Source organism: Hyaena hyaena, unplaced genomic scaffold (assembly GCF_003009895.1).
Source record: "Hyaena hyaena isolate Hyena2069 unplaced genomic scaffold, ASM300989v1 scaffold_745, whole genome shotgun sequence".
Classification (NCBI taxonomy): domain Eukaryota; kingdom Metazoa; phylum Chordata; class Mammalia; order Carnivora; family Hyaenidae; genus Hyaena; species Hyaena hyaena.
In genome coordinates this window covers 710,519-730,304 of record NW_024081376.1, presented here as the reverse complement: position 1 = coordinate 730,304, position 19,786 = coordinate 710,519, and the positions used below count along the sequence as shown (strand labels likewise).

The window sequence follows — 19,786 nt, the reverse complement described above, 5'->3', positions numbered from 1 at the left end:
ACTGCATCAATAAAACAACTCAATTTTGAAGAACAATCATATACTGGGAGAAGGGGTATACCAACTCTAGGGAAAACTTTTTGTCCACAGAACTATCAGGCTTTAATTAATCAGTATATAATTCACTAAACTGTTATTTTAACCTATTTTTCACTTAATGCAAGAGGTCTCAATAGTATAAATAGGTCTACAGACACCAAGATCATAAATATAAAAACTACTACTATCATATGCTCAATTCTATTGACTTCATTTACTTGGGGTCTTGTCTTACTCTTCTGTAAAACTGGAAAGGAAGTAATGGACGGAATGTCTCCAAAGTCTCTTCATACTTTCTTTAAGTTTTTATTTAAGAGAAAGAGAGAGGGCGTGAGTGGCAAAGGGAGAGACAGAATCTTAAGCAGATTCCAATCTTAAGCCCTCACAGCTTGGAGCCTGACATGGTGCTAGATTCCACGACCCTGGGATCATGACCCGAGCGGAAAACAAGAGTCAGATGTTTAACCAACTGAGCCATCCAGGCACCCCTATGTTTCTTACTTTCAAACCATCATCAAGTCTGTACTGTGTAGAAGCCTATACTGTGTAATCTTAAATGAAAAATAAAATAGCAAAATACACTATGAACTCACTAAAACCATATTCACATTTTGACAACACAAAGACATGAATACAAATAAAACTAGTTGTACAATGATAGCAAGAATATTCATGACTTATTCTTCTCTTAAGTTATCTTCAATTATATTTTATAATGTTATCATTAAAATACTTTAAAACGGTAGCACCTGGGTCAGTCAGTCAGTTAAGGGTCCGACTCTTGACTTCAACTCAGGTCATGATCTCTGTTATGAGATCAAGCCCTATGTCAGGCTCCGTGTTGGGCAAGGAGTCTGCTTGAGATTTTCTCTCTCCCCTTGTGCCCCTCCCCTGCTTGCACTCTCTCTCTCTCAAAACAAAAAACAAACAAGCAAACAAAAAACACAACATAAAATACTTTAAAATTATTATTCTAGAAAGCACCAAACAAAATAGCTGGATGATCTAAATTTAAGATCCTAAATACCGGCATAACACCAAATGCCCACAATCAATCCAAAATTCATAAATTTTAATGCAAATGAGTGAAAATGGAAATCACTTTTTATATTACTTTTTTAAAAAAACAACCATTCAAGGTTTTCTATTTTTAAACACTGTCAAAAGAATAAACAAATAAGTAAAAAATAGACAAGTGGCGCCTGGTGGCTCAGTGGGTTGAGTGTCCAACTTTGGCTTGGGTCATGATCATGCTATCTGTGAGTTCAAGCCCTGTGTTGGGCTCTGTGCTAACAGCTCAGAGCCTGGAGCTTGCTTCATATTCTGTATTTCTCTCTCTCTCTCTCTCTCTCTCTCTCTCTCTCTGCCCCTCCCCTGCTCATGCTCTGTCTCTCTCTCAAATCTAAACAAACATTAAAAAAAATTTTTAATAAATAAAATAAATAGTATCAAGATTGAGCAGTCACAGCCTTAAGGAACTTTTAAGTCTATGTCCACTCTACAGTACTTTAAATGCTGGGGCGGCTGGGTGGCTCAGTTGTTTAAGCATCCAACTTCAGCATAGGTAGTGATCTCACTGCTCATGGGTTCAAGCCCCACATCGGGTTCTGTGCTGACAGCTTAGAGCCTGGAGCCTGCTTCAGATTCTGTGTCTCCGTCTCTCTTTGCCCCTCTCCCACTTGCACTCTATCTCTCAAAATGAATAAATGGTGAAAAAATTTTTAAAAATAAATGCTATTGCCCTGTGTTCCCTGAAATAAGACAAAATGTCTGGAGATTCATTTTTCTGTAAAATATATGATAATAATTATAAAGAAGGATTTATACAACAGTACTTTTAGGAAATCTTCGTATTTACCTTTATGCTATCCTCAAAGTATCTAAACTATAAGACACTTATAATACCAGTATTTTTAAAGGTCAAGACACAAAATAGGAAAAATAATTACTTTATTCTGTAAAGAAAACTGTAATTGCCTAAAAGAACTGTAATTATTTTCTCCCAAGCAACTAAGAAATGGCCCCATCATAAAATACTCAAAAGATGGCATTTAGTGTTAGTAAAATTGTATAGGAGATAGGAAGAACACAAAACTCAGATTTCAGTTTTATTTTCCTCCCTAACATACCTCAGGAGAACTGAACATCAGTTAATGAATACACAATGATTGATAATTTTAGTTTATCAGGAGGTTAGGAAAGTTTCCATCACTATGCACCAGTCATTGTCTTTTTTTTTTTTTTTATCAGGAAAGTGCAAATCATATTTATTTTTGAGAGAAAGAAAGACATAGCGTGAATGGGGGACGGACAGAGAGAGAGGGACAGAATCTGAAGTAGGTTCCAGGAGGCTCTAAGCTGTCAGCACAGTCTGATGCAGGGTTTGAACTCACGAACCACGAGATCATGACCTGACCTGAAGTCGGATGCTTAACCAACTGAGCCACCCAGGCAACCCTCCTTTTTTTTTTTTCTTTTTTTTTTTTAGTATTTATTTATTTTGAGGGAGAGCACGCTTATGAGTACACGTGGGAGGGGCAGAGAGTTGAGAGAGTCCCAAGCAAGCAATGTAGACCCTGCTTGGGATTCCCCCTCTTTCTCTCTACCCCATCCCCACACTCACATTCTCTCTCTCAAAAATAAATAAATGAACATTAAAAAAAAGAAATGTGTACTGATGCATGTGAAAATAGGAGTCTGGAAATGAAAAGATGTCTGGGCTACAGGCAAAGGCTTAAGAATAGTAAGCAAAGGAGGTACAGTTTTTCAATTTTCTTACAAAGAACACGTCAGTAATTGTTTTCCAAGATGTGAAAAATTCAAATGAGAGGAAAAACACTAAGAGGTGTTGAGGCAGGGCCCACATGCCTAAAGCAATCAACTCATCAGACCTCAGAGTTCCCTGACCTCAAAATCTCCATAGTACTTCTTCTCCTTCCCCTCAGCCCCACAAACCCAATCACATGCAGAATTTGACTTTGCCACATCCTGGCATCTCCAAATCACTAATTGCTACATCTTGCTTTCCAACCACTTCCCCTTCTAACTCACTCTAACACTCCCACAGGAAAATCTCCTTGCCCACTTTAAGCCTCCATTTCAAAGACCAACAACTCCCCCTCTTTCCCCATCAGCTTTGTCTACCTTTGCCTTCACCAAAACTCTCTGCCAATGCTGGTCTCTCCCTCTGTCACACACAACTGAAGTCCATACCCTGGATAAACCTACTCACTTGCCTCCCCTTCATACTACATGTTTTTAGGTAGACCAGCACCAAGACTGACCAGTCTCAAAAGTAAAATTATTCTTTCATCACTGAAATCACATTTCTTACCTTTACTTAACTGCTGAAAACTTGCATAGCCATTTACTCTCCTGTAAAATAAGCCTTCCTCACATTCAATAAAACTATGAAAAAATTTTAAGGTCCCTATTTAAGCTCCCTTTTGTATCAGGTTTTGTTACCTAAAGATGACATGCTCTGATGGATACCTCCTGTCGGTCAATCTATTCTATTTAGAAGTTATAGAACATTAGAATAATGAAATACTAGTCCATTTTTATAAGATAAAAGCAAGTAATGAGGAAGATCAAATTATGAAGCTAATAAAAATCAGAAACCAATACTCACCAACTATAGAGAGATCACTGTTACTAAATTATGAAGTCATGTGGGTGGGGCAGATTGAAGATGGCATATATGCTGGGATAAAGTAAAGGGTTTAAAGAGTATTTTTCTTCCAGAAAAATGCAGGTTATTTCATTTGCACTTGATGCTCCACAAATCTCCATGTAAAGATGTAGGAGGGGGTAGACTGGACATTTTCATAAATTCACACATGAACCCTGCTTACAAACTTCATGTCCCTAAAACTATTTTAATTCCACTGTAGGCTGACCTGATGATCAAAGTATTTATGCTTTGATTGCATATATATATATATACATATATCTGACCTTACATGGCCACAACAAAGCATCTGCTGCCTAAACCTTACCCAAAACCCAATTTGGGGGAAAAATACACATTCAGAATTTCCTAAAAGACACACAGTACATTTATTTCTTTGGGAAGTTAAAATATTACCATTCAATTAAGCATAAACCATCACATGCTTGAGTATAATACTGATAATGAATTACTTTTGTCTCTTACAGAATAACTTTTCCTGAATTGTACTTAACATTATATTTTAAATCTACCCGGTGAAAGATTTTATAAAAGAAAGATATGTGAAACATTATTTTACCTACTGTAAAGATGCTGGCATGGGTGTTGGCGCTGGCCATTAAAGTCAAAAAACTCAAGTATAATGAACTTGAAAAGTTCTGTACTAACTATAAACAACAATAGCAAAGGGTGAAATCTAGAAGAGAATAATAATAAAGACTCTAACCAAGGCATGGTAACAAGAAAAAAAGAAACTCTGCATATTCTGAAAAAATGTGTTGAAATATTACTCATTATTTAATTATATTTAGTCAAAGTATGATTTAAGGCCAAGTCATTAAGATTATATCTACTTGAGAAATCTATAATTCACTAAAATGATTCAAGATGATACATGGTTAAAAACAAACAAGAGGAGCGCCTGGGTCGCTCAGTCAGTTAAGCATCTGACTTCGCCTCAGGTCATAATCTCACGGTCTGTGGATTCAAGCCCCGCATCACGCTCTGTGCTGACAACTCAGAGCCTGCTTCGGATTCTGTGTGTGTGTCTCTCTCTCTCTGTCTCTACACCGTTCAAGTTCTGTCTCTCAAAAATGAATAAATGTTAAAAAAGAAAAAATTTAAAAACAAAAACAAGTACAAAAAACGATCTACATTTAAAATTTTTTTTTAATTTTCAAAAATCTGTTTTCTGAACTTAAAATCTCTCATGATAGCAGACACTAAGGAGAAATTTTGGTTTTCAGAAAAAAAACAGTAGGAAAATAAAGATGTTAGAGATCGTTACATTAAAATGTATTAATTCATAGCACAAATATTTATTTAGTGTTCCTGGCACTGAAATAAGAAGAGGAAAAACATAGTTTCTTTCTTTCCTCCCTCAGGTTATATATATTAAAAAAAATTTTTTTAATGTTTATTCATTTTTGAGAGACAGAGCGTGCGTGGGGGAGGGGCAGAGAGAGAGAGGGAGACACAGAATCAGAAGCAGGTTCCAGGCTCTGAACTGTGAGCACAGAGCCCGACATGGGGCTAGAACTCTCAGACTGCAAAATCATAACCTAAGCTGAAAGCTGGACACCTAACAGACTGAGCCACCCAGGCGCCCCTATTTTAAGGTTTTTTTTTAATGTTTATTTATTTTTGAAAGATAGAGACAGAGCATGAATGCGTAAGGGCAGATAGAGAGGAAGACAGAATTGGAAGCAGGCTCCAGGCTCTGAGCTGTCAGCAAAGAGCCCAGTGTGGGGCTGTTGAACCCATGAACCATGAGATCATCACTTGAGCCACTGGTCATATATGTTTTAATAGTTTAGGAGTGCTGAGACCTATATAACTAGGCCATGTGGTGTTACGACTTTGGACTAATAACTGTAATATCAGATGTACCTAGGTTTGAAATTCTCTGTGTTTATCCTATTTCTGGTTCATTGAGTTTGTTGAATCTGTTATATTTGTGTCTTTTACCAATTTTGGAAAACTCCCAGTGAGAATTTCTTTAAAAAGTTTTTCTGAACTATATTCCTTTCTTTCTGGAACTCAGATTACCTTCTGATGTTCAACCTTCTGATATTGTTTGACTTTCTGATACTGCTGCACAGTATATGAGGCTATAAAGAGTTTTTTCTTCCTCATTTTTCTCCATTTTATTCAAACTGAAAATTATTTTTATTAATCTTCAAATCACTGACTTTCCTTTCTCATTACGTTTCCACTATTGAGGCCATTCAATGAGTTTATAAATTATAAGTTATATTTTTCAGTTCTAAATTTTCCAAATGGTGCCTATCTTCTACTTCTTGGCTGAGACTTTTCATTTTCCCATTCCTTTCCATTGTTTTTGCCCTTACTTAGAACATTTTTATAAAAACTGACTTAACATCTATGTCATCTCAACACTGACACCTGTTGATTATCATTATCCATACAACTTGATATTTTCCTGGTTCTTTCTATGCCAATTAATTTTAAATTGCATCACAGACCATTCTGACCACTATGTTATAAAACTCCAGGTTTTGTTTATATCCTACAGAAAATGTTGATATATTTTAACAGATGATGGTTAGGTTCAGACTCCAAGTTGCAACAAGCCCCTTGAAGCTATGGTTCTAATACCAGTTTAGTCAAATTCTTTACAGAGCTATTGGATCTGTCTTATGTGTACAGTATACAGTGACCTGACTGAGACCTGGGTGGTAGTTTATGCTTCAGTTTAGTTCTCAGAGTATGTAGGCAGTTAAGACTCAGATTCACATATGTACAGTTCAGGAATAAACCTGTAAGCATAAACAACTAAAAGGGGTTACTCTCCCAAACTCCTCCTACTCTTCAATCATCCAAGTATTTTTTGGTTGCCTGGGGCTCCCTTTTTTTAATCACCCAGCCAGAAACCTGAGGCTTTATTCACCCACACTTCCTACAACTATGTCAAATAGAACAGAAAAAGAGAAAGGAAAACAGAAAAGCCAGTGAGGATTTGCCCCATTCTCTTGTGACTACAACTCTTCTCAAGAGAGAAGATTCAACTCTCTGCATTTTAGGGCTGTCCCCACTGCTACCACTGCTACTGGTGCCACAGGACTTCTTAGAAACTGGGGCAAATGAGAACAGACAAAAGAACCAAAAACAAATAACAGAGGGAAAAGTGGGGAGGTCCTCACTGTTTCTCAGAGTTAGAAGACCCTTTCCCTCTAGAGCTATAACCAGAGGGCTTCTTGAATTCTATGTGTACTAACATCATCTTCTAGATTTGGGACAGCACTGAGTAAGGTTTCTCCTGCATATTAAGAGGTGTACCTGAAAAGTGAAACACCACAAGGCTAGGAAAAGACTGACCAGAAAGTTAGTTATGCTACAAAATTCTAAGCACACTCAAAAGGTCAAAAGACATTCAAGTGCCAGACAGGCAGAATAGTGAATCTTCACTGAACACCTACGGTTTTCACTACAAACTATAGAGAATCATGTCCCCCATAAGATCTCTGGGTCTGTGAATATAATGGATTTCGCTCCTGAGATTAGGTTATACTATTTGACATAGCTGACTCTGAGAAAGGGAGATTATCTTTCACAGGCTCAATGCATTGGTGAGCCATCAAAAAGGGACCAGGATCTTCCTGGCAAGAGATTCAAAGTGTGGGAATTATTTGATGTTTGAGAAATTCTCCATTTCTATAGAATTAAAAACAGAGCCACAGAGACAGGCTTGAAAGATGCCTCTAGTAACTAAGGGCAATCCTGAGTCAATCCCCTGCCAAGACTCAGCAAGGAAATGAGAACCTCAGTTCTACAACTTCAAGGAACTGAATTTGACCAATAACTTGAATCATGTTGGAAGCAAATTCTTCTCCAGAGCCTTCAGAAGAAATATGACCTAACTCACACCTGGATTTCAACCTGTTAAGACCATAAGCAGAAAAACCAGCCACGTCACACCTAGACTTCTGAATGACAGACATATAAGCTAATAAACAGGTATTCAAGCTGCTAGGTTTGTGGTAATTTGCTAACAGCAATGGAAAGCTAATTTAAGGGGCTATTATAAACTTAATAATTTAACAACTTAAAATAAAATCTTCAAAAGACAAAAATTATCAAAAATGACACAAAAGAAATAAAAATCTAATGACATATCCATTAAAGAAATTAAATTCCCAATTAAAAACCTTCCCACAAAGAAAACTCTAGGGTCAGATGGCTTGGAGTAAATCTTACCAAACATTTAAGGAAGAAATAATACCATTCTAAATAAGCTTATTCAGAATATTAATAAGAGGAAGGCTTCTCAAGTCAATTTGGGGAAAAAAGATCAATAACTTTTTTCTTTAATGGCATTTAAACTTTTTTTTACCTGTTACAACAATCATATTATACTTTTACAACTGGACAAAAATTAATAAGGAAAGTTTAAATAAAAGAAAAAACAGAATTACCACTAAAACAGAAAACAAAGGCTAATTGGCCATAAGTACACTCATTAAAAATTAAAACCTGAGAATGTAAAAGCAAAAATTTTTTTAAAAAGCCATTATTTTAATGACACCTAACTAAAGGATCTTTAAAGTCCATTTATAAAAGCAAATCATTCGTAATCTTTGGCAAGGTGCTTCTGAATTTGTCCTCATGCCAGCAAACATCTCAAACTAAGTGAATCTCTTTCTTGGATCACAAAACTATTCACTTAATTTCCTGCCAAGCAAAATAGGGGAAAATGCATGCTTTACACTTTAAGACAAAATGCCTTGTTAAGTCTTTACTTAATTGTATGGGGTTATGCAATAAATCTCCATGTGTTAACAACTTGTGGTCCACAATGTAGTCATCTATTTTCTTCCAGGAAATGGTTATTACATTTTCTCTGTGTTCAGCAAATTTAAAAGAAAAAAGGGGTGGGGCGGGGGGGTTAAGAAAGGAGGCTGTGTGCAGCTCTAAACAAGGCTGACAAAGGAGAGTGAAGCTTCATAGGAACCTCTGACCTACAGCTTTGGCTTAAATTGTACCTGGTGAATTCCTGATCTAAAGCAAGTTCTTTTACATAATATATAAGGGGGAAATGTCACTTTATCCAGTCCATCTACAACTATTCAAAGGATACTTAAAGACAAAGATTCTTAATTGTCTTACATTAAATTGCCATATTCTATTTCGTATAAATGACCAATATACCTAAAATTTAATCTCCAATGTGACATTCATTAAGCGTATCGGTAAGTCATTCAAATAATGCAGCAGATTAAAAAAAAAAAACAACACTCAAATGTTAACAAGTACTCACTTTTACACTTTCTTCTGTGTTAAGTTTATTTCCCTTAACCAAGACAATTTGGAAAGGGTTGTTATTTTCCCAAACATGCTGTAAAAGAATGAAATCAAGTTTTAATTAAGGAAATAAATATTCTATGCTAGCAATGAAATCATCATATATGTTCTCATGTCCACTGGCAAAATAACGAAAATAGACCTCTGAACTAACAAAATGAAAGTCACGTGTACTAAATTAAGCATCACAACCATTAGCACTTTGTTCTTATAGCAAAACACGGGCAGCATTCCAATACTGTTAAGAAAGTCACTATATTAAACGCCATAAACAAATAGTATTAAAGTTTTGGATGAATTAAGAATTAAGCATTTAGGGGCGCCTGAGTGGCTCAGTAGGTTAAAGGTCCAACTTCGGCTCAGGTCACGATCTCACAGTTTGTGGGTCTGAGCCCCGAATCGGGCTCTGTGCTGTCAGGACAGAGCTCACTTTGGATCCTCTGTCCCTCTCGCTCTCTGACCCTCCTCCACTCTAGTCTTTCTTCCTCTCTCAAAAATCAGCATTAAAAACAAATTAAGAATTGACCATTTAAAGTAATATACTTTTAACTGGCAATTAATATACTGTTACTCTCAAGAAGAGAGATTAAATATACAACTTGTTAAAACCGATTAACTATGAAAAAATGTTAACTGTTCCAGTCGATAAATAGAAACTTAAGATTTGCTTTATATAAATATATTACATTCTGGAAAAATGGTATCTTTGATATATTTAAATTCTAAAACTATGCAGTAAGAAGAAGGCCAATTATTCCAAACATTCTCATAGCTAAGCTGATAGAAATGAACTTTACCAGTAAATCAACTATTTCTGTACATCTAGCTTGTCTACTACAATGTCTCAAATTGCTCACTAAAGTCTATGTTTAGCTGTAATCTCAAGAAATTTCTAATCTGGTGAGATATTTCTGTGGCACCAAAAGAACACCAAAACCAGAAATAACATATTTACATTTACATGTAGCTTGAGCTAAGGAAAAAGGATAGTAGTTAGAAAGATAATTACAGGGGCGCCTGTGTGGCTCTGTCAGTTAGGCGTCCAACTTTGGCTCTATACCTTGGGTTCGAGCCCTGCATCGGGCTCTGTGCTGGCAGCTCAGAGCCTGGAGCCTGCTTTGAATTCTGTGTTTCCCTCTCGCTCTCTGCACCTTCCCAACTCCCACTCTCTCTCAAAAATAAATTTTAAAAAACATTTTAAAAAAATTTTAATTAAAAAATTTTAAAAAGATAATTATAAGGAAGAAAAGAATGAAAGAAAGATAATTACCAATAAATGGTAATGGATCTTTGGCAAATCTGTATTTTGGTTTTCACAGGAGAAGTTAGCAGAGAAAATCTGTGTGAGGCTGAAGCACACAACCTAACAAAATCACATGCTTTTGAGAGTTACCAAAAGTTCACACATGAAACTTACAGATATAATTCGCATTTTCTTTGGTGGTAAAGGAAGAGGAAGGTTTGATGAATTTCGATTTATGGCAGCCTCTATGGCAATCATTTCCTGTTCATACATCTTCTTGATCTTGCAACATTCCACAAGCATAAAATGGGGCAAGGTCCTGTTCATTACACAGTTCCGGATATACTAGTAGCAAGGAAAGAATAAGGTAAAGATTTTCAAGCTAACACTTAAATCAAGGGGTACCTGGGTGGCTCAGTCAGTTTGACAGTTCGACTCTTGATCTCTGCTCAGATCTTGATTTCAGAGTTGTGAGTTCAAGCCCTGCATTGGGCTCCAGGCTGGGTGTGGAGCCTATCTAACCAAAAAAACCCAAACTTAAATTGATAGAAGAATAAAATTAAGATGAACACCATTATATCAATATACTATAAAAATACACCTTAACAACTCAATGCCAAGAATATAAGAAATTAAAATCACAACATAAAATTGCTACCATTAATTGAACTCCTAAGAACCTAAGAACTAGCTGCTACTTATTATTTATAGCTCATTTTCCTAACAATCCTATAAAAGAGATTTTCCTCTTTAATAGATGAAGGGAAAATCAGAAGAGCTAAGTTACATTCCTGGCATCTTCAAACCTGTTATCTTTAAATCTACCTGTCTTTGTTTGTTTGTTTGCTAAACCCTGAAAAAATGCGTATAGTCGTTTTGCCTTTTCTTTGCACCTAACAGTGGACAGTTTGACCTATCAGCTCACCTTTCTAGGGGTGGGACTTGATCAGGATAGACTGTGATATCACAGTGCAAGCTTTGACCAATCAGTCAGGACAAGTGAACATGTAGTACACATGTGGTCATTTCTTCACATCCTGAGGTAGTCAACTTAGATTTTCCCATGGATCCCTGAGGCAGACCTGGTACCCTTACAGCACAGGACTCCAGACAACCATTATTATCTTTCTTTACTAGTCATCTGAACTTGATGCTTTGTTTTATTTCAATGAGACCAGGATGACTCTCCAAAAGCATATAAGGAAAGAAGGGGCACCTGGGTGGCTCAGTCGGTTAAACGTCCAACTTTAGCTTGGGTCATGATCTCACAGTTCGTGGGTTCAAGTCCTGCATCAGGCTCTGTGCTAACAGCTCAGAGCCTGGGGACTGCTTCAGATTCTGTGTCTCCCTCTGCCCCTCCCCAGCTCACACCCAGTCTATCTCAAAAACAAATAAACATTTAAAAAATTTTTTAATAAAATTTTAAATAAAAATTAAAAATTTTTTAAAAATTTAAAAATTTTTAATTTTTAAATTTAAAAAAATTAAAATTTTTAATAAAATTTAAGAGAGAGAGAGGAAAAAAAAGGAGCAGTTACTCATATTACCAGAAATTTCTAACAAGCTGAGGAGAAAGAAACCTAATGTATTCCGCATTAGAATAAATTTCCGATACAGACATAAAGTGTGATTCAATGTATTGTATTCAATTCAGAACCAAGAAATACATTTTTTGAAATTAAAAAAAATTCCAGAATGGCCTATAATTGGCAGTTAGATGATATTATGATAAATATATTCAATCAAAAAATTTTCACTATAAAATATTCATCATTCCACTTTCTTCACACTTCTTTGCCTACATGATATATTTTCTCTTTCATTATAACCCTGTAGAAAAATGTATACAAGCCTTTATTTTTCTTTATAATAACAAATCCTGGTTTAGGTACAACAATATACCCTCCACTAATTAAGATTAAAAAAAAAGTGTTAAGAAGCAAAAGACTACTTAAAAGATGGCAAAACATAAAGAAGTCAATACTCCTATGCTACCAACCAAATACTTTTCATCTTCCTTCTTCCTTTCATGGGCTGCAGTTCAAGTGCTGACTGTCAGAATGCCACAGCTCTCAAAGCTGTGCAGAGAAGTTCTAACTGCTTCTAGACTTTCTACCTACTAAACCACAAGAATTAAAGGCCACACTAAAAATCTGAAAAGAAAGGTAAAAAATCTATTAGCTGCTAATAAATCACAGCTCCTTATTCTCAAAAAGACATCACTTAATATTTAACATACCTCTATCCCTCTTCCTTAAAACAATAAAAGTCACAAATAAAAAAATCACAAATAAGAATAATTACATAACTTTATAAAATCCTGTTACTATTTACCTCTAACTTGGCATTTAGCCTTATTCTTTATGTAATGACCATTTTTAGTCTCCAAATGTAATTTCAACAAAAATACCTTCAAGTTCCTTGAAGACAAAGCCACAATTCTATCTTTTAAAAGGACAGTGCTGAGGGAGGAGTATTGCACTGCATTTATCTTATTTAAACTTCATTTTACTCTACAATCTGATGCACTATACTAAAGGAATTCATGACTGCATTGAAATACGTATGCCAAAAACAGAGGAAGGCTTTTGAGGATGGCCAGACATAATGCTTACAAAATTCCTACCATATGTAGAAGAAACAAATAAGGAAGGGGAGGGCACTTATAGATACAATATTATACATATTATATACATGTACATATTTAATATAAATATGTAAAATATAACTTATAAAGGAAACTGAAAAGTTTTCCATTCACAATGAAAATTTATAAGACTTTGGTTAACTTATAATCACAAATAAATTTTTATACATTTAGTTACCATTTAATCAAAATATCTTGTATTTTACTTGCCCCAGAATATTTCGTATCTAAATCATTATGTCTGGGATTCCTGGGTGGCTCAGTCAGTTAAGTGTTCAACTTTGGTTCAGGTCATGATCTCAATGTTCGTGAGTTCCAGCTACACATCAGGCTCTGTGCTGGCAGCTCAAGCCAGGAGCCTGCTTCAGTTCTGTGTCTCCCTCTCTCTCTGCCTCTCCCCCACGTGTGCTTGTGCTCTCACACTCTCTCTCTCAAGAATAAACATTAAAAATATTTTAAGCTTTTCTATTAAAAAAATAATAAATCATTATGTTTACATGATAAAAAAGTAGGCAGCTACAGCACGTTTTATTAAGAATTCATAATGCTACAGGAAATTATAACACTGAAACAACCAAAAAAGTAGAAAGCAAACATTTAGAAAGAAACATTACACAATCATTATGCCAAAAAAATACGTAACCTTAAGTAAAATGACAAAAACATGCCAAAATGTTAACAATGGTTATCAGATGTAGGTAGGATTATGAATATCTATTATTTAATTCTGTATAGTTTTCTGTAGGTTCTAAATACTCTATATGTGACAACACGTTTTTATCAGAAATTTAAATTGTTAAATGCACACACACACACACACACACACACACCTCCAGTAAGCTGACGGTTAATGCACATACCTGGAACTGAATTAGTGGGTGATCACCAAACACATATTCTACTCTCCCACTGACTTGTAACACATAGTCAGAGGGGCTAACTTCATCTTCTTTTCCATGAATAGTCAAACGTTTTTGGATTGCAAGTTCATTTATTTTGATAGGACTCATATTAGGAGATATCTGAAAGCTAAACACATCCTAAAAAGAGGGGTAGAAAAAAGGAAGAATTTTATATTTGTGCTGAAAAAAATCACTCTTTACATTTGTACTTATTGCTATATTGAATATAGCCATACATAATATCCACATATGAATATATGTTATGTATGTATATCTTTTACATTTAACATTGCAGTACATTTTCCTATTTTGTTTTTTTATTTTTTTTTAATGTTTTTGAGAGAGAGAAACAGAGAGATAGAATGTAAGTGGGAGAGGGGCAGAGAGAGAGAACACACAGAATCCGAAGCAGGATCCAGGCTCTGAGCTGTCAGCACAGAACCCAATGCAGGGCTTGAACCCAACACCATGAGATCACAACCTGACAGAGAACACACAGAATCCAAAGCAGGCTCCAGGCTCTGAGCTGTCAGCACAGAACCCAATGCAGGGCTTGAACCCATGACCATGAGATCACAACCTGAGCCAAAGTTGGCCTTAACCAACTGAGCCACCAAGGCACCCCTTCTGTTTTCTAAATATAATGTGTCCAGGGGCACCTTGCTGGCTCAGTCAACAGAGCATGTGACTCTTGATGTTGGGGTTCTGAGTTGGAGCCCCACGTTGAGTGTAGAGATTACTTAAACATTTTAAAATTTAAAAATAAATAATTTTAAAGATGTGTCCACATCAAATTTGTTAATATTTCTGATAATTTGCAAGTCACCTTACACTATACAAACTGCCACAGATCCCACAGGCCAGATTAATATTTAACTAAAGTATATATTTAACTAAAGCTTTTCATCAGGAAGTTTATTGAATGCTTTCCCAAATATCTTTCTTCAAAAAAGATACCAAAAACCTGCAGTTGTCCAAACTTAGTTCAACTGAGAATTTTATGTTGTCACTGGTAAGAAGAGATCTATACTTTATAACAAACTATAAATGAACAATTCTGTCCAATTTTAAAACATATAAAAAGAAATAAAAGAAATTTTAATTAATGAAAAATGAAGATACAGTAGGGACTGGATATTATCAAAACTATTCATCATAAATCCCAAAGGTACAGACATTAAAGTTAATCTAATAACACTTCTCATAATCTAGCAAAAGAATTTCATACCATATGATCACAGACCAAGGATATAAGAAAATTCACCATCTCCTAAGGCAGCTAACTGCTACTCTGGACAACTGAGATTGTTAGAAAATCCACTGTACTGACTGGAGATTGATTCTTCAGTATTTCTAACAGTTAAGTCACCTCCCTTTTCCACAAGGTACTTAAAATTCCAACTTTGTAATTTAAACTTACTGGGTGTCCCAGTCTGTTTTCTCTAGTATTTTTACCCTTTTTCTCCTGAATTTTCTATACAAGTTATTGCTATATGCATCAAAGCATATGAGCTAGGATCCGGAGAGTCATATGAGGAGTCATGATTACGCTTTCCTAACTCACCTCACTTCCTACTAGGATACCAATGATCTTATATCCTAATGGGTTGCCAACTGGTCACCTTCTCTCCCTTTCTAGTAATACTCTTCTACTTCAGCAATGCCTCATGTTTATCCTAAAGAGAAATATAACTTCTTATTTAATCTTCCTGCACTATCTCCCTTAAAACTAACCTTCTTCTAGCTTAAAAGCAATCTATCTTTAAAAAAAAGAGTCACAAAGAGATATGATATTTTTTTCTAACATAATACAAATGGTCATAACTATCTAAAGCAGTGCTACCCAATAAAACTCTTTAATAATAGAAATATTCTATTCTGTGCTAGCTACAGTGGCTCTTGAGAACTTAATATACGGCTCATGTAAAGAACTGAATTTTAATTTTACTTAATTAAATTTAAAATTAAATATAGACATGTGGTTACTGGCTACTGTATTAAATAGCACATGTCTGGATGACAATGCCTAAGCAACTTAATACATGAAAAAAATTATTCTATGATTCCCATTTACCCTCTATTTCATACATTTAGAAATACAAAACTAGGGGCGCCTGGGTGGCTTAGTCGGTTAAGCGTCCTACTTTCACTTAGGTCATGATCTTGCTGTTCGTGGGTTCGAGTCCCGCGTCGGGCTCTGTGCTGACTGCCAGCTCGGAGCCTGGAGCCTGTTTCAGTCTGTGACTCCCTCTCTCTGACCCTCCCCTGCTCACGCTGTCTCTCTCTCTCCTAGAAATAAATAAAAACATTTAAAAAAAAAAAAAAAAAGAAATACAAAACTGGAGAACACTCTAAAATCAGATAACAAGAACCTACAGAAAACACCAGAAATCAGAACTGGGCTTGAGAAATCATAGATATTGGAAATAATACTCAGAAAATAAAACAAGTATGGTTGATATGTTTCAAGAATTAAAGGTAATTTGAAAATGAGCAAATAAAGGGCAAATATATCTGAAGAAGAATCAAAGGGAACTCTAAGAAATAAAACATATTAAGTGAAAATTAAAACTTGATGGAAAGGAACATGACAAATGTTAAGAGTTTTTAAATTTGACAATATCAAGTATTAGCAAAGATGTGGAGAAACTAAACTCTCAAAATATTATTGGCAGGAATGTGAATTTGAAAAACTATTTGGCAGTATCTACTAAAAACTGATTACACACATATACCTATGACTCCCCAGTTCTGTTTATAGTATACATCCAACAGAAATATATAAATCAACATTATTTCATACAACAATACTGAAGTTTGTGTGTGTGTGTGTGTGTGTGTGTGTGTGTGTGTATGACATGACAATTGAGGAAATGTGAAGACTGACTAGAACCTGAGGATAAAAAGCAAGCAAAACAAAACTAACAAAACAAAGAGAATAAAAAAGATAAGCAACACTTTGGGAAAATACACTCCCAACACCTATGGATGACAAAAATTCACTAACCCCCAAATACCAAAAACTTGTACAAATCAGTAAGACGCACACACATAATTTAAAATTAGACAAAAAAAATAGGGGCGCCTGGGTGGTTCAGCCACTTAGGTGACCAACTCTTGATTTTGGCTCAGGTCATGATCTCACGATCTGGGAGTTCAAGCACCACATCGGGCTCTATGCTGACAGTGCTCAGAGCCTGCTTGGGATTCTCTCTCTCACTCTCTCTGCCCTTCCTTCTCTCTCTGTCAAAATAAATAAACTTCTAAAAAACAACAGAAATACAAATGTTTTATCATCAATTATGAAAGATACAATTGAGATAATGGATATACAGCTGACACTTGAAAAACATGGGTTTGAATTATGTGGGTCTACTTAATTACATGGTTTTTTTTAAATATAAAACCATTACAATACTGTATTTTTCTTCCTTATGATTTAATAACATCTTCTCTCTAGCTTACTTTATTATAAAAATAAAGTATATAATATATATATTAGATATGTATTAACCAAAGATGACTTTCAATCAACAGGAGTCTATCAGTAGCTAAGTTCTGTGGGGGTCAAAAGTTATAAGTGGATTTTTTTCTTTTTTAAGAGGGCAGAGGAGAAAGCACGCACGCAAGACCAAGGGTACAGACAAAGGGAGGGAGAGAGAGAATCCCAAGCAAGCTCTACACTAGCAAAGAACCCCAATGCGGGGTTTGGTCTCATGAATCATGAAGTCATGACCTGAGCTAAAATCAAGAGTCAAACATTTAACCAATGGAGCCACCCATGCACCCCCATATGTGGTTTTCTGAATGGAGCGGGATTAGCACCACTAACCCTCGCATTGTTTAAAGGTCAACTTAGATTTATACAATGGAATTGTATATAGTGCCAATGGCTCGAAATTTTCCTTCAAAGACCAATCTTAATCTCTTGATGATAAAATTCACGTCTTGTAAATTACTATCGGTATGTCTCATCACCCTTGTTAATATTCTTCACATAAATGTTAACTGGAATGACTTGATCAAAACTCAACTGGTTTTTCTTGTCTTTCAAGCAGTTTTCCAACATCTCTTCAAAATACTTCACATATTGCACCTTTAAAAGACTTGTAATTTTCCTGAGGAACTGATTTGAATTGTATTGCTCAATGATTACAAACATCTATATATGAGAGACTATGCAACAAAGACATTGGTCATATGAGTGGGATAGATATTTGTTTAGTAGGAAGGGATGATGTATTCATTCATTAATGATGATGTATATATCATGACAACCGGACTAATTCAGATAATGTCTAGATAGGTAAAGAAATACTTATTCTTTGTTCACAGTTTTACTGTATGTGCTTCATTGTTCTCACATTTCTGCCCATGTTTCTGATACATTCTCAAAAATTCCCAAAAAACATAGTCTCCACCACTTTCTACCCTCTGTACATGTGCCCTGTTCCCTAACACACAGGAGACTATTTCAAATGCCATCTGCCCCCCTCCCTTAAATGACAGAATTATTTCATATAACTTTGGCTGAGGTTAAAAAAGAAAACAACACAGGTTTAAAAGTGATGCTTGGGTTTACTGGTATCTTTAATAAATTTTAACCTTTGGAATTAAAAATAATGTCTTTGTGGTCTGGCTGTTGGGACTAATGTTCTTTAAATCTGAAACATGATAATTCCATGATTATATTTATCTTGCTTCTTAAGAGTCCTGTTCTATGCTGGCTGATATTGACTATGTGGTCATCTAAAATTTCATGTTTTTAAAGAAACTGCTGTCTATAGTTCTCCCTAACAATCCCGTGAAAATCATTTTTTAACCTATATGTACACTTTGTTACGCTTTATCACATGCTTAATTTAATATTCCTACATGCTGCTTCCTAATGTTGGTCATTAGCAGTAATGGTAGGGTGCCTCGGTGGTACAGTCGCTTAAACATCTGACTCTTGATCTTAGCTCAGGTCATTATCTTACGGTTCATGAGTGCAAGCCCCACATCAGGCTCTGCGCTAATGGTGCAGAGCCTGCTTGGGATTCTATTTCTCCTTTTCTCTGCCCCTGCCCTGCTTGTGTATGTACTCGCTCTCTCTCCCTCTCTCAAAATAAATAAATAAACTTAAAAATAATTTTTTAAGTGATTCACCACAACCAAGTGGAATTTATTCCAGGGATGCAAGGCAGTTCAATATTCACAAACCAATCAACATGATACAACCCTCCAATAAGAGAAAGGATAAAAACCATATGATTATTTCAACAGATGCTTAAAAAATATTTGCAAAGTACAACCTCCATTCATTATTAAAACCCTCAACAAAGTAGGGGTAGATAGAACGTACTTCAACATAATAAAGATCATATGTGGGAAACCCACAGCTAAGATCATATTCAAAGGTGAAAAACTGAGAGCTTTTCCCCCTAAGACCAGGAACAAGAAAAGGATGTCCACTCTCATCACATTTATTCACCTTAGTACTAGAAGTCCTAGCTACAGCAATCAGACAGGTAAAAAAAGAAATAAAAGGCATCCAAATTGCTAAAGAATAAGTAAAATTTTCACTATTTGCAGATGACATACTATATATAGAAAACCCTACAGACTCTACCAAAAAACTATTAGAACTGATAAATGAATTCAGTAATGTTACAGGATACAAAATCAATATACAGAAATCTGTTACATTTCTATAGATTAATAATAAAACAGCAGGAAAAGAAATTAAGAAAACAATCCCATTTAAAACTGCACCAAAAATAATAGGATACATAGGAATAAACCAAACCAAAGAGGTGAAAGACCTGTACTCTGAAAACTATCAAACACTAATGAAAGAAATTGAGGATGACACAGAGAAACGGAAAGACATTCCATGATCATGGATTGGAAGAACAAATATTGTTAACATGTCTCCTAGCCAAAGCAATCTACAGATTTAATGCAATCCCTATCAAAGTACC

General features: G+C 35.4%; 1 protein-coding gene across 5 annotated transcripts in view; it reads right to left on the bottom strand.

The window, feature by feature from the left end:
* Positions 1–19,786, bottom strand: part of PIK3CB (phosphatidylinositol-4,5-bisphosphate 3-kinase catalytic subunit beta) — a 164,462-nt gene that overhangs the window by 62,265 nt on the left and 82,411 nt on the right. For all 5 annotated transcript variants that reach the window (XM_039218206.1, XM_039218208.1, XM_039218209.1 and 2 more), the window contains 3 exons: positions 13,782–13,961; positions 10,449–10,619; positions 8,988–9,065 (listed from right to left, as the gene is read on the bottom strand). In XM_039218206.1, the coding sequence (XP_039074137.1) occupies positions 8,988–9,065; positions 10,449–10,619; positions 13,782–13,961 (429 nt within the window). The remainder of the gene's footprint in view (positions 1–8,987; positions 9,066–10,448; positions 10,620–13,781; positions 13,962–19,786) is intronic.